Source organism: Anas acuta, chromosome 4 (assembly GCF_963932015.1).
Source record: "Anas acuta chromosome 4, bAnaAcu1.1, whole genome shotgun sequence".
NCBI lineage: Eukaryota > Metazoa > Chordata > Aves > Anseriformes > Anatidae > Anas > Anas acuta.
In genome coordinates, this window is record NC_088982.1 from 45,818,903 (window position 1) to 45,835,283 (window position 16,381).

General features: G+C 37.6%; 1 protein-coding gene and 1 long non-coding RNA gene across 2 annotated transcripts in view; one reads left to right on the forward strand and one right to left on the reverse strand.

The window, feature by feature from the left end:
- Positions 1-6: 6 nt before the first annotated feature.
- CTSO (cathepsin O) lies at positions 7-10,114 on the reverse strand. Its single transcript, XM_068681059.1, has 8 exons — positions 9,720-10,114; positions 8,709-8,814; positions 7,565-7,698; positions 6,859-7,026; positions 5,273-5,394; positions 3,011-3,174; positions 2,475-2,567; positions 7-1,921 (listed from the first exon to the last, which is right to left on the reverse strand). The coding sequence occupies exons 1-8, from the start codon at positions 9,960-9,962 to the stop codon at positions 1,887-1,889; spliced, it is 1,065 nt and encodes a 354-aa protein (XP_068537160.1). The 5' UTR covers positions 9,963-10,114; the 3' UTR covers positions 7-1,886.
- Positions 10,115-10,182: 68 nt separating this feature from the next.
- LOC137856099 (uncharacterized) overlaps positions 10,183-16,381 on the forward strand; it is a 272,780-nt gene continuing 266,581 nt past the window's right edge. Inside the window, exon 1 of the long non-coding RNA XR_011096196.1 lies at positions 10,183-10,740. This is a non-coding gene — a long non-coding RNA (uncharacterized lncRNA). The remainder of the gene's footprint in view (positions 10,741-16,381) is intronic.

Genomic DNA, 16,381 nt, shown 5'->3' on the forward strand with positions numbered 1-16,381 from the left:
CAACAGTATGGCAGAAATTTTAAGTGTTTTTATTCAAAATATCATTGAAATAAGAATAAAATTGATATATCATAAAAATGAGGTGACTTTGGCCATAAGGGTATTGATACATGTAGAGCTGGGTCGTCATCTCACTAGTGGACTCCCATCTGTATAAATGCTTTCCCTGGAAATATGCATACACTGCAGGCCTTAATTTCTGTTGAGTTGTTCTGTATAACAATGCTTTTTAGGTACTTAGGCCTGGTTGTACAGCTTCAAAAGCACAGATGAAACTTCTATGTTTGATACTACTATAACAACATTACTCTTATTTATGTCAATTTAGAACTTTAGCTGTTTTTTTCCAGTTTGGGAAACGTGCTATTTGTTGTTTGTAATCTGCTAAGGCAATACTACAGAAGACTTCTCCTTTTGGTTAATGTGAAGTTTTCAGCCAGCAAAACTTGGTAAGAAGCAGAACCTGAAGTAGTGAAACATAGTACTTAGTCTTTTCTTTTTTTTTAATTGAAAATAGTAGAAATCCTTCAAAGTAGAATGACTAAAAAGACATTATTTACACAGACAATTATGAACATTCATGGCATCCGTTACAAAAGGATTGTACTACAGAGACCTATTTAACATGGTACAATGAGTGCAAAAATTACAGAATTGCTTCAATACTTTTCCTAATAGCACTTCATTAGTGATACAGGTAAAGAATTCCTGATGACAGAACACTTTAAAAGTGCATGTTCAGTTTTCAATTCTAGTTACGTTTGTCTCCAACTGCAGTTATACAGGTTAGCAAATCTAGGACCACTCTTTGGTTCCCAGCAAGTCTCCTGTGAGTTCAATAAAGTTCAATAATTTTGTAGGAAAATTCAACATCTACCTTATTTGGAGTACTCTGTAATTGCTGTCTTTTTAAAGGTAGAATATATATCAACACTCTACTGCCATCATTTTTTCTATAATAGACAATTTTTATTGCATTTCTGCTTTGCCACTGGTTCTACTGTTAGTCATGATGTAGTGAAGAGACTTGTGGAACTGACACAGCAATTAAAAGACAGAATAGTTGATTTGCAAACACTTATGTCCTGTCAAGGCACAGGATTAAGCCACCAGAGGTGTCTTGTGTTTATTTAAATATAATTTCTGCTTGCTTTTCTATCCATCTAACAAATTAATTCAGAAGACTGTGATATTCCAGGCACTTTCTAAAACACCCCCTACTCCAAAGAGCTCTGAATTTATATCTACACAAGAAAGGTGCCAGACTGAAATGGAAGGACTGCAGCACTACACTGACCCTGGGTGCTCAGGAAACAACTCTGACTCCCCCTTCCCCTCCTCTTTTCTTCTAGCTTTAGAGACAATGTAGAATTTCACAAAAAGGAGGAAGACAAAATGTCTGAGTATCTGGGTATCAAAGCATAACAGAGAATGTTTTCTTCCAACCTCCCCTTTCCCCACCCAATAAAACCAGACATAATCTCATGTTCTATGTTCATGGATTATACTCCATCACACTGTTGATTCAACTTCCTTATTTGTCATCCATTTTTTCCTAGCAAGATTTTTATGGAGTGTATTCTTCAGTATTGAGCACCTTGATAGGGTTTCACACTCACAGTTCCAATCCATCTTTTTAACTTCCTTCTGCACACTCTGTGGTTGATTTTAAGCCTTCTTATTCCATGAAAGATTTGATACACAATACACATTCCAAATAAAAACATTTCTAAAAACTCCTGCTACCCCATTCCTGTAACACTTAAAATCAGGACCTCCTCATAAAGTTGTTTCTTACTTTAGAAAAGGTTGCCTTGGAGTAAAATCTTCACATACAGTTTATGTCAAATGATTATGCAAATAAAGATCACGGTCTTTGGCCAGTGTCAAACAAATACTGATGAAACTGTATCTGCTATACCTGCAAGTGAATGAAAAACAAAAGAAAAAATGAGTTAGTCTGAGAAATAGAGACCTACCAGAAATAAGTTATCAGAATTGATATTCATGTTACATCCTCTCTCTTCCATATGTTGACAATATGGACAATAGGTAAATTGTTGGGGTGGGGGGCAGGACAAAAAAAAAAAACAAACAACAAAAACCGCTGCAACTCTTATTTCTTCATTGCCTGATACTATTTACAGTTGAGCTCTACCCTCCTCCCTTCTCTGCTTTCACATTCAAAACTTTATTCTTTTTTGAGGATTCAGCATTAATGATATTTGTGTGGTGAAAATCAATCTAAACCTTGATATCCTCTTCCCCTTCAATCATACGCATTAGTAATGGACATTATGTTATATGGTTTGGTTGAACTAGCAAACACTATTTTTCTACCTGAACTCATCTACCCTCTCTTAAAACATAGCAATGATTTGTATTTCCTCTGTGAGGATCCCCTTATATCGCTTTACTTACATATAACCCGGAATATAGCCTTTACCAATTGCATTGTTTTCCATCAGACTTACCACAGACATTGCTGCCTATCTTCACACGAACATAACCATCTATTCCCCAGGTACGTCCCCAGGAGTTCTGTACAATCCAGTAAGGGATGCTACCTGGAAAAGACATTTTCATAAACAAGAGACAACATGAGATTTGGGAAGCATAGAAAAAATAATAGTCTAACACTCTTTGATTAGCATTTTCGTGTCTCATAGGATGCTGATTAGATGACATAGTACAGACAAACCTACTGTTGTTCACAGAGAAGACAGAGCTAATACACCAGTGTTTAATAGACTGGATATATCCTCTGCTAGGATAAAGACACAGATACCCGTGTTCTTGACTTTACAAGGACATGAAGTCCCACAGAACCAAAGGAAAAGAACAGCCTTTTTCCTGGGATCAGACCTCACTTCCAGAACTGAGGTGACACCAAATCAAACAGTTCTCAAAAGCGCAACCAGTTGAAGCATTATGGATTGTAATCACTTGCCCTACAGGAGGCCAAGTAAGAGAATGCAAAAACCTAGAAACTCAGTTGATGGAAACATACCTGTTCTGTCAAAACCCGTGATAAGTACAGCATGATTTGCTCTCCCACTGGAGCAGTGATACTGTATGATCCCACCAAGATAATCCTGCCAGCTAACTGCATCAACTGTTACTGCCAGAGGACCCCAGTTAACAAGCATCCTCATCATTTCCTCTTCCTGGCCACTGTGAAAGAAGTGAGTGATAATGCAGTTAAAGTTAGCATAATAATGCAATTTGAGAGGTAGTAATCGACTTAAGTATGATCTAATAATCAAATAATTACTTTTCCCTGTGAGTGCTACACACTACATAACATACATCAATAAACATGAATTTTATTTACAACGCAGTAACATAAAAGTAGGGCACACACTATGGAAAAGGTGCTGATCAAAAGACACGATGCTATTAAAAAAGTCTGGGTCAAATTGATGGGCAACACTAAACACCACATACCTTTTATGCACTGTTCCTCTCAATTAAAAATCTGCTTTGGACAAACCATTAGTCAACATTGTTATTGCCCATTAATTTTCAAACATACAGAAGTACGTTTTACATATTTTAGTGCATTGTTATGTATGTTGTATCTCAAACACATCAAAACACAGGACATTGCCAGTAACAAATATTTGCCATTAGCATCTGCTTATGTAATGTATTATAGGAGGAAATATTTATCATTGCATGGTATCTGTAATAACTAAGTTTGGCATACACAGAGTGGCAAAGTTATAATTGGTTTTAGTTCCTTATATGTGGCAGTAATTGGCGTCCTGATTAAAATTACATATTTTTTTTCTTGTTCAGTACGCAGCTGTATTGTACTGATAAAAATTAAAAATGTTTCTCAGTACAAAAGCCTAAAAAGCTATGAGTTGCGTTTACAGAATTCAGTTGACAATACTGTTTGCTAAGTCACAGACTGGAGGAGGATGTGGGTATGTAAGCAGATAAATACTCAACTAACTGAATACTTCCTAAGTTTTTCAACAAATTCCAATTGAAGTCATAGGATATACTGTTACTGACTCATGGTTCCAATTTAAAGACAGACAATTTAAAAGACCTAATTTAAAGACACTCACATAAGCTTTCTAACTTGAACATAATTAGTGGCTACAAATTATTAGTTGCTGTAGTACTCACCACATCCAAAGAAAGATACTTTTAAGAAAATAACTCATGTTTATTGCTAAGCCCTTATCTAGATCCTGAAACAAGCCTCACGCATACCTCCGTATTAAGGGGAAAGGTTTAAACATTAACTCTTTAGAGTCTCTGAATAAGTACTCCTATCGTTAAGACTCCAACAACAAATACGAGTGCCTTCACAGAAAAGCAGGCCTCATCTCCTCCCACTGACTACAAAGTCAAAACTTTTAATTTTGTTATTTTGGCATGCAATTATTTTGGCACAAAATTCTCCATTTAGAGATATCCTTGGGGTGCATTTTCCTTAAGAATACAGGAGTTTTTATTAAGCTTTGTTCACTTCATGATGCAAGTCTGACATTCCCCTGCCTTCAAAAGAAATGACAGTTCTGAAGGTCTGCTTATACATGTGAAAGTACAATACTGGTAATAATTAAAACAAAACTACTATTCTCACTATTTTAAGAAAGAATCAAAGTCCCTTTTATGTAGGTGTAAAAATGCACAAAGGCATCTCCTGCCCCTGGGCAAAATCACCATCATCTGAATAGAGACAATCTAAATATGATATACAATTACTGAATCTGAATGAACAATAAGAGGCAAACTACCTCAAATGTGGAAATTCTAGCGGAGAAAACATGGGGGATGGGGAAAAATTGCTTATGCCATCCCTGGAGCTGTTTAAGAGGTATGTGTGTGCGGCACTGGTTTAGCTGTGGACATGTAGTGTTAGGTGGATGGCTGCACTTGACAATCTTGAAGGTCTTTTCCCACCTAAATGATTCTATGTTTTTATGATTTAGATGCTTTTATGCAACCGGGTTCAAGCAGTTTTTCCATGTTTTCACAATCATTAGCTGAAATTTCAAAAACTTTAATAAGAGAGAATATAAACATCTTAAAGCTAACAATGGCCTGGATTCTAAGGTTACAGTTCCTTGGAGAAGAATATTTATGACTGTAGATAGTTTATTTCAAAGAGATTAGTACCTCTGTTTTAATCTCATCTAAAAAATCCAGTGGTAGTAACAACAACTTGCACAGTACCACATTAATCAAAACCAAATTATGTTACATATCCCAATACAGAAACTAGCAAATAAAAAAAATTGACAGTAGTTACCTGAAATCGTATGCAGCAAATCCTGTTATTGAAACTCCAAAATCTGACTGACCAAAATAATGGCACAGTCCTGTCTGAGCTTTAAAAGTGTATTCTGAATCTCTCACGAGTTTTACTTTTGTCTGCAATAAGAGAAATGAATGAGAATTCAATGTGTCTTGACTTTAGCTCTATGCAGATCACACCAGGCATTGAAACCAGCCACAGAACTGACTCAAAATACAGTATGTTCTTAGTGACATTAGAAATAAGAATATGATGTTGGGAGATAAGATATTTATTATCTATAGTTTCTCTGTTTGCAGAGAGAGTTCGAGAAGGGATTTGGATGTTCCTTCATTCTCTCCAAATGACATTCACACATAAAATTTTCCTTTCTTTAGAACAGTTCAAGAACCACAAATATCCCATATACAGTTATACAAAAAATCTTAAATGAAGTCCAATTCTGCTATTGACTTCAAATATTTATGCCACTATATAACTGCATTATGGCTGCCATGGTTCAAAGTCCAGCTGCAAAGCTATTGTATCAACCTTTTGTACTTGTCTTCTGCAATACAGTATTTTGAGATAGTGTCTTCTCCAGTCTAATTCACTTGTAGGCCCTCTGCTGTCAGTCAAGAGGGAGTTTTGCTTTGGAGGAATCCAGATGAATATCCTCTATCTTTCTTGAAATGCAAACATAAACAAGTTATCTAGACTACTACTAGTAGGGATTATATGAATCTTTATGGGTAGAATTATAGAGTTCCTTAAAAAGAATAATCAGCCTTTTTAAAAAAATAAAAATAAAAACTGATGGATTCTTTTTATATTTTTGCAACTCAAACTGACTTCCTAGAGAGTACTTTTTATTTCAAAATATATTAAAATGTTTCCACTTACACGTATTATAAACACACGCTTTGCATTTTTAGAATGGAATGTACCAGCTATCACTAAAGTAGAATTCTTTTTTGAAATTATGCCTGCGTTTTGATTGTTTCAGGTTGCAAGTGATACAAAGATAAACAAGGTTGATTTTATTTTGAGATCCCCAAACTTCTGTATGATTTTACAGTGTTTGTAACATAACGATAGAAACTTGAAAACTGAAAATCTCTATCCCTCCTTTTCCCCAGATGTTGGTGCCCAAACCAGAAACTCAAATCCACATAATGACACTTGGATCAATGGCTCCTTCTACATTGGTACTGTATGTCTGTTCTTTCCATTGATTTCAGTAGCAGTACTGCACCTTTCAAGTAACATTGTTCTCAGACCTATAAGCTGAATTATTATATTCACAAGCAACATATATAGATGCTGAAATTCAAATCATTTCAATTCTGTATGAAGCAATGCTTAATTCTAGACTAAATACATAGATGTATACATATAAATACATGCATACATATATGCATATAAAACTATACGTACACGTAGCTCATCCAATTTTTATATGAAAGTATATGTATTTTATATATGCAGGTGTGTGTGTAAAGCATACACTGACTCTTCCCCATCATTTTTCCCCAGTAAAAGAAAAAAAAAGCCAATATGAAAATTTAGGAAGGGTTCATAATTTATGAAAAGTTTCAAACCTGATTCAGCCAGCTCAGAGCACTTATGGTGGATCCCCCGCTGCAACCATAGTTATTGTATGAACAATCAATAACCTGCTGCACACTGAGTTCTTCCAGGTTATTTCTTTTAATTGCATAGGCAGACTCTATACCACCCACAACACTGAAGGCCCAGCAGCCTCCACACTGGTACAAAGAGAAGGGAAATAGGAGAAAAAAATTAAAAAGTCAGCTTTGTTTTTGAAGTCTGATATAGAGAGAAAAAAATAGTTCAAAGCGTTTCCCAAGGCTCTTCATTTTAAATCATCATCATCTTAAATCAATATTTTTGAAGTCTTGTTAAGTTTCTTTCTTAGTGCCTTAAATTTTTTTTTTTTATTTTTTTTTCTCCCTCCTGTAGTACACTGTGAAAGCTAGAAATGCATTATCAGGATCTTATTTTAAGGATTCCTGACTCGTTTTTGCTATGATAAAAAACAGCCCTTTAAAATAGGTCTGAAGATGCTTTTTACTGTGAGATATGTATTTTCTTAGTTAGAGACTGTCTAATCCCACTCTGCACGTTACTCTGTATATGTTCAACTAGCCATACTTGTGTCAGCGCTCCAAGAGCCTTGAGGCAGTGCTGATCCTTTCCTTTCCTTCATTGTGCTCTGCGATGTACTTGCTGGAACTGTCTCTGAGCAGTACTTGAGAATCAGGAAAGCAAAACACCAGGACTTACTGTTTGCTGATTTCTCACTTCTGCAATGACCTTCTTGTCCCTCCAGTCAAACTTCTTTGGCAAAGGTTTTTCCTTTCCCTTTGGCACTTTTATGTATCTGGGAAGTTTGTGAGGTATGCTTCTTAAGTAAATAGCTAAACACAGAATACAAACATTTATAAATCTTGTAACCCAAAAGAAAAAAAAAAGAAAAGAAAGAAACACAAAAACAACTTTTTTTTTTAGAAGCCATAAAGGTAAACTTTATCTGTAGTTACAATCGTGAAATTATATCTCATTCTCAAATCCACAGAGAAATTAAATGTCTTAAAATACTGATCATACTCCAGAACAAATTTGAGTATGCCTACATTTCTAGAAAGAACAGAAATATTCCATGTGAGAACGTGAGTACGGAGTATGAAGACTTACTGAAGCTAATCAATAATAAATAAGTTTTGTTAGAATGTTCACAATATGTTACTTACTGAAAATATTACATTATTTTAGTAAGAAAAAAAGGAAAAAAATAGATGAAAAAATAAAGATTTTGAAACACACTCAAGTTGTAAGTTTTTCACTCAAGAAAAAAGCTCTTTAGTTATCTAAAATCAAAACAAGGTTTGAAATCACTGCAATGAATAGTATGGTATCTAACAGCAGACTTGAACTGTAGAGTGAAAAATCAGGTTAGGTAACAGAGAGATCTCAGTAAAAAAGAAAAAAAAGAAGGTGGCCATATTGTTCCCAATAATCATAGATATAATTTCACAGCCTTTGACTGATGAGCACTGTTTGGATCGTAGCCCATTTTGTCTTAGGATTGGGAAAAGGAACTTAAGACTACTGAAGAACATTGACTATTTTTCGCTTTTACAACTGTTGTAACTGAAAATGGTCTTAAGGCCCTGTGAGAAGCAAGAAAGAAGAAAAAGTCTGCATGCTAAATCAAAGTCAGGCTCTAAGCTATTCAATCTTGCAAGACCAGAGAAACATGAAGAGGATTGTTGTATCCTTCAGAAATACTTACAGTTTGGTACCAGACATTGTAAACTAGCTGATTATCAGCACTGGAAGAATCTGTAAATGTGAAAAATACAAGGTTCTGGAAAAGAGTAAGAAAAAAAACAATAGGAAAGATATTAGCAGCAGCCAAAAACTGTACCTTTGAACTCTTCAGGAAATAGGTGAGAAAACTGGTTTATTCCATAGAATGCAGATGTGTTATCATTTGATGACGAATTCAGAAATCTAACTCTTTTAGCGCTTTCCTAAAGAAAAAACAAAGGTATTGTGGATATTATTAAGTTACCATTAGTGACAAAATCGTAAGAGCAGGAAAAGGTTACAAACAGTAAACATGAACTTGGATAACAAGACAGCTGTTCACCTCAGATTCAACCCAGCTTCATCCTGTATTCCTATCAACCCAAAGCCATGACTAATTTCAACTCCAAGAAAGATACCAAGAAACATTTTTAAAAGCATAGAGAAGGAAGGAAAGTGATTCAAGGCAAGCCAAACAAATAAGCTGAGAACAAATTGTGTCAAACCCATCTGATGCCCTTCTTTGACAGCTCAGCTAACCTTGTGGTTCAGAGATACGTAAAAACATCTTGTCTTTCTTTAGATTAGATTTAATCCTGCCTTATGTTTGTACAAAACAAAAGGGCTGTACAAGGGCCAAAAGACTTTCAGAAACCCAAACTTATCAGGAAACCTAGATCTTTGAAAAACAAGTTTCTGAAATATGAGAGCAAGGCGATCTGACCCCCCTGCAACTTCTGCTGACAAAGCTCAACATGAAGCATGAAAAAGGTGTTAAGACACCTTCTCCTCTGGGTATGCAACCCAGACTTCATCACGCACCCTTCAGCAGAAGGCACCGCTCGGCCCGTGCTGGTTTATGGCACAAGGGGGGCAGGATCGCACCTCCAGTCCCACCACCACAAGCAGCCACCGACCCCCCGGGGGCTGGCAGCAGCCTGGCCCTCAGCCTCCCTGCCCGGCCAGAGCGGGCACCCCAGCACCAGGGCAAGGGGGCACCCGGGGGGAGGCTGACACCTCGCGTCCGAAACGGGAAAGGAAGAACAGCAACAACTGCTCCTTCCTCTTCCTCCTCCTCCTCCTCCTGCCTAGCGCGGATCGCAAGGGTAGAGGCGTGCAGGGCACCTACCCGCAGGGCGGCCGCCACCGTTTCCCTCTCCCGGCCGCCTCCATCCCACCGAGGATGTCCCGGCCCGCCGCTGCCCTCCTCCCCACGCCAGGTGCTAACGGGCAGCTGGGCAGCGGCAGTAGCCAGCCATAGCAGGGAGCACAAGAGCCCCATCGCCGGCAGCCCCATCGCCGAGGGACCCCAGCGGCACCCCACTCCCTGCCGGCTTCCCCGCCGCCGCCCCGCCCCCGGCCGCCATGTCATGGCGGGGTGGGGCCGCGGGGGGACGCGCCCTGCTCGCCGCAGGGCTTGCAGTCGGGCTGTTTATCTGGGGAGACGGGGGTCTGAAGACTTTTGTTTTTTAAGCCTCTACCCAAACGCAGCCCCCGCTTTATCCCGCAGCGGGACCCTACGAGCCCACGGTTGCAGCCACCGTGAGGGGGGACAGAGAGGGCGGAGCATAAAATGGCCGCCGCCCCCCAAGGGGCAGGGCGTGCTGCTTGAGGTGGTCCTGGGCTGGCGCTGCTTTCGGGGGTACTGGCTCGGGTCCTTTACACCAGGGGTTTTCCAGCTCCTGGAAAAAAACTCGTGTTTTGGGGGTGTGGGAGATGAGTGTGAGGCTGGATGAGAGCCGTGCTGTGCAGCAGGCAGGCTGTGCCGGCGTGTGAAACAACAGCTGCAGGCTTCAGGGACAAAAACTAGGGGAAAAGAGGAGCTGCGCATTCAGTTAACTATGAGGTAGAAAATCAGTAGAAAACTTTCCCTGAGAGGAAAATGAGTTGATACGTGCAAACTGGACTCTTATTAGGAAGGAGGAGTAGCTACTTCCTTGAGGCAGCTTAGTTTGTGGCCTTTAGCATGGGAAGGCTTCATTGGGGTGTGAAGAGTTACAATGTATTACAAAGTCAATCTCCACAGCCTTTGATATCCTGTACGTGTGTTACAGTAGAAGAAAAACATTGAAAAAAAGTAACTGCATGTGCTCATGCCAGCTGCTCTGCTTCTTTAGAGACTATTCAAGTGCTGATACTTAAGAAAGCAGGTTAGTGTTTGGCATCTAAAGCTTTTTGTTATGCTGGTGTAAATTAACAAAATTCTATTTTGTTTATTTCCATTGTTAAATGCTTTACATATTTAATGTTTGTAAATAGAGTAGTTCTGTGTTTAAACATAATGTATTATTTTTCAGTTACTTTTTCTCCCGCCATCTTGCTACAACAACATGAAAACATACATGCCCTGTCCTGTGGTAGCAGCAGCAAAACGTGCAGCTCTGAGTTTACTAAATGCTGAAAGTTTAAGTTACAGAGCGGGAAATGTTGCTGTCACAACTATGTTGTATAACACCAAACTTTGTGTCAGTGTGCACTCTGTAGAGCATTGCACCAATACCTATTTTTTGTAGCGTGTAGCATTTTACTTGGTAACACAAATTTGAAAGAAAAATTATAGTGTATGAAACATAAGATGCCTAAATATTTAATTTCTAGATGGGTAGATATATACAATCTTGGCAAGCAAAACACAAAAATGCTAACAGTTTCAAGCTAACAGCTCTAGCGTGTGGAGCTGGATGCAGGGTTGGTTGGGGAGGGCCTACAGCCCAGCTCGAGGTCTCTGAGGCAATGCAGCTGTACCATTCCCTGTCCTGTCAGTCATGGCTCAAGTACCTGAGATACCTAGGTTTGTTGGCTTCTGAGATTGTATTTATCATTATTATTATTTTTAAAATTATTTTAAAGTGTTCCTCATTAAAATTTTAACTCCTATTTGAGGAGATGCCGTGTGACTTCATCAGTATGAGTGCTTTACTGATGTCTGGCACCTCACCATGTGTGACTGGAAAATTTTAAATTTAAAATGTAAATAGCTTTTATCAGAAGCAGTATGGAGTCCTCCACATTGCATAATAATATTAATGTCCTCCCCCCTCTCATAAAATGGACTTTTCTGTTTTTTGTGATGAGAAGGGTAGAAGTATTTTGATGTTGGCTGTGTTTTCTTGGACATCACAAACTACTGAAAGGTACTTCAAAAGCTTTTGTGAATATCACTGTGGTTTTCCAAAGCAGGACTAAGAATGACAAAATTGGGATAACAGGAAAGTTTTCAGATCACATTTTCTATTTGATTTTTAGTTTATTTTTATTTGCTTTATTCCATCTTGTTCTGCCAACCTAACTAAGATTTTTATGGGTGAACCAAAATCAGTGCAGGGCTTGAATAGCACCTCCTTTAGATGCTGTGTTTGCTAGCTTAAATTGAGCAACTAAACAGCATTATTTATTTATTTATTTATTTATTTATTTTTCCTGGAATGGGACTACTTTAAAAGAATTATCTGTCAGGGGAAGTGAGAACAAAAACCACTACATTCGTGAGAGGACAACAGTTCTTTCCAGTCTACCACGCTGATAAAGGAGCACTTGTATTTAAAAAGAAAAAAAATATCCTTATTCTGCTCTGTAGCCTGGAGTTCTACGTACTTTTGTAGTAAAGAGAGAAGTTAACATATCACCATTACTGAGAAGTTGAAACAGTTTAAGGAACACATACATTGGTAGATCGATTAATTATAAAACAATCATGGCAGTTCAGGAACCTCCTGGCAGTATAAGTAAAACTCTGATCTGATCCCACCACATAGCTCATGTCCAGGGCTGAATAAACCTGTAGCTAATCATGATCCAGCTTTGCCTTCCCCCTCCCATCAGGCTGCTGTTGAGGTTCAGCTGAACTGTTGCAAGCTTTGATGCATGAGCACTACTTATGCTTTATATCCAGGGTATGAAAGAGTATCTTAACAAAACAGCTGTTACTGAGTGCTCTTGATATGTTTTATCACTGCAAACCCAGGACTGGCATAAGAGATATTGTAGTAACTTATTATAAATTTGTGCTGACATAATGAGCATAGGAACTGGATAAGACAAAGATAGCAATGTGGGAAGTGCATGGTGAAACCCTTTTAACGAGAGCCTGAACCTCAGTAGCCAAATTCTGAGTGCAAAACTGAGTTTGGGCATCTACTAATGGAGTCTGTTGGGTTGCAGTACCAGATGGACACTTTTGTCTGGGTCTTTATCTTGGGAGAGGCCCTTGGGAGGAGTGCAGGGTGGAGGCTCACAAGGAATGTCAAAAGAAAGCTTGATTTGTGAACCATCGCTTTGGATATAGTGGTCATAAGAATACAGGAAGGTTTACCACTGTAACAGTCACATGATTTTATTTTGCATAGGATGATATAATGGAACAGGAGAGAAGTTAAATACGATAAAGGATGAGTAAAGTATGATTACCTTAAAATGAAGATATTTTCTTATTTTTAATATATAATCATTTCATTCTTGTAAATCAGTTGACTTTTTTAGAATTCAATAAACTTTTAGTTATTTTTCAGTTTTTATTTCCATCGACCATGTATTGTTTGTAACAGAAGAAGCTGTTGTCTAGGTCAGAAAAGCTTTCTTTTTCTGTGCAGAGACATTGAGTTGTTTTTTTCCTGAGAAACACATGAGGGCAGCAAAGGACCTTTGGAAAGGTGTTTGCAAACCATGCAGTTATTTGAAAAACAAAAACAAAACGAGAAACAAACATTAACAACAAAAACCCTCCTATTTTGGGAAAATAGATTTATCCTAGATTGATTAATGGAAAAAAAAAAGCATATGAGCGGGAAAAAATGTTTTGTTTCTGAATTTGCCCTCTCAGTGTAGATGCCTCAATTTATCTTGTTCATGAGGAGAGTGTGCCAGAAAAATCAGTGTCTTCTCTGATGACAAGCTCAGGGAGAAGTTAAAACAGTTAAAGGTGGGCGACTGACAGCCAAAGTGTTTCAGAATATTTAATTTTTCCACTAAACTACCGTAGTACAAAGCACTTTGTTCTTGAGCTTAGATGAACAAAACACAAGTACATGGAGAGCTCTGCCTCCAGGTACACAGTTTCTGCTCTATTTTGAATTATTCCAGTGTGAATCCATTTCTGCTTCATAAAGATAAAAGGAAGCAGACATGTAAAAATATAATCAGGCCTGTGAAAAAGGAATAGCATGTAAAGTTTTTTTTAAAGGCCTTGTTGATTTATTTATGTTGATTACTGTTCCTTCAGTGGCACAAAAAAGTCTTATATTAGTTACACAAGCCACCCTAGGCAGGTGATTAAAATCTTTTTTACATAAGTGTATATTTTATTTAAATTGCAAAACTTTTTTTAAAAAAGTCTAATGCTGAATGTTATAAGTGTAAATGCTTATATTATATTTTACTAGCATTTACGCATCTCTTTACTGTTCTGGCTGTTTGCTAGAAATATTTCACTAGTCCAAACAATGCATACTAAAGGAAGAAACAATCACGAATATATATTTTGGAACTTCTAAATTAATAATTTTAAAATACTTTCTTTAAATGAATACATTCCTGTATTAACAAAATATAGTTCTCATCTAGTGCAAAATGCCCACCTCTGAAGTGATCCATAACTTCCAGCAATGTAATTAGTGGGTGGATTTTCATACTATTACAGGGTCAGAATTAACATATTAATATTTAGTAGACTAGCTTCCCCCTCACCTCCAGTGACTTTTAATAGCTATTTGAAACGGTTAATTGAATCTTGTAAGACAGTTTAGCTTTGGTGCACTTTGGCTTCTGTGTTTATAATTATCATAGCAAACAAGGAAAAAGTACAACAAATTACTTCTGAGTTGAAGATAGGTCTTCCAGGATGGGAAGTGCCACTGCTAAGGTCAGTAATGAGAAGTGGTAATCAAGTGTTAATGAATATGTGGGGAAGATGTATGGTTTCCACTTTGATAGTTATCTACCTAGCTATCTGCATAGTTTGTACTATTGCCTTTTGCATGTGTATAAGATGTTTAAAGAATTGAAGAAAAATAAATCCCTTTCTATTGTGCAGCCTTGAGCCTGTTAGGAGAAATAATCTAAATCTAGCAGCAGATGGAGCTGAGCACCTTTTCTTAAGAAGGCATGTTGGGAAATACGATTTCAGGATAAGTCTAAGGCTATATTTTAAGACCTTGCTATGGTGTTGTTGAATAATGTAGTTGCACTGGTAACAGTTACTAAATGTAAACAAAGAAAGTGCAAATTGCAGTTTTGGGGTGAAATCTGGACCCATGTAAGCCAAAGCAAGGGTAAATAAGCAGCATTGCTGTAGCTACCGTTCAGAAGTCTTTTTTAAGTTGTGGATTAGACTTTGAACATTGTAAGCAGAGGAGAAAATTATTCATGGTAATAGTTGGATTTATGAGAATAACCAAGATGTATAAGGAGTTGCCATAGCTAGATTATGAGAAATATCTTGGTTGACCAGGAACTTTTTCCTGTTAGAGCTGTCTTTGCAAATAATGAAAGAACTGTAGGACCTGCATCTCAAGCCTGGCTTTTCTGTATTTCAGCTGAATGTCCAAGCCACTAGTAAGTCTCTGACCTTTTTTCCTTTTTTCCTTTTTTTTTTTTTTTTAACCTTCTTTCTCTCTCTCTCTCCAGTCTTGTCAGTAGGGGTGAATTATGAATGAAGAAGGCTGGCAGTAGAGTTATTAATTCAAATCAAATGATGAACAAATATTTGAAAATGCAGAAAAATGCAGTTAGGTGTTACACTGTCATAAGAGGAGCAGCAGCTGTTCTGGATGAGACTGAAGTAAAAAGTCATGAATGTGAGAGATGGTTTTTAAGTTAGGGACTTCAAACTCTTATTTTCTCTATCCTTGTTGTCAGTCCTACTTTCTTGTGTGTATAACACCTTGCTGTTAAGTATTAACAGCAAACGTCTCAGATCCAGAGCACTAAAGCTTATTTTCCTTTTCACTTTTTTTTTTTTTTCCCTTCTTTAATATTTAATTATCCTCTGAGACTGAGATAAATGGTCAAGTTTCAGGAAGAAATTTGTGCAGTACTGGGTGCAGCCTGGTTCAAGGATACAAGGTATTGATAAACATTTATTCACTTAAATCAATTTTATTTCTTTCAACAAACCATTTTATTATGGGAGGTGGGCAGAGTGCTCGTGAGTAGGAGTAGTAACTGTTTTTTGGAATCACCTCTTGCAATTTTTGTAAATTCCCCAATTAACTAATTTATATACCCTTCATGAATCCATCAGTGGCTTTGTTGGTAGGGGGATTTATCAAGAGAGCAGGAGGACTTGCTGTATTCAAGTAGAAAGAGAAAGAAGTACTGTTCATCAGTCTGGTTATTTCTTACCCTACATAGATTCTTTTTTTTTTTTCCCCATTCATATTTGAAGAATCTGGTCACTTACACTGGTGACTGTAACTTAAAAATGCTATTTAACCGTCCCTACCTTATATTCCTTCTGTTCCATATAAGGTTCCTTCCCCTTTTGTTTTACAATGGAACTTAAAAGGACTGATTTTCCAGTCACATCGAGGTGAATCAGTTATGACTATTGCTGCTATGATTATGATACTAAATAAATTATAAATCATCCGTATGGTGCTTTGTATCTGTAGATTTCCAGTGCGCTTTGTGGGAAGGTCAACAATGCAAAACCAATGTCAAATTTGCACTGCAGGTATGAAGTCTGTGTCCATGACCAGCCTGCGCGCAGAAATAGAGGGTCTGTTTTGCATCAGTGGCTGACATCAGCCTTCCTCAGATTTTGTTGTTTGTGTGTCACATGCTGTTAAGGTCTGA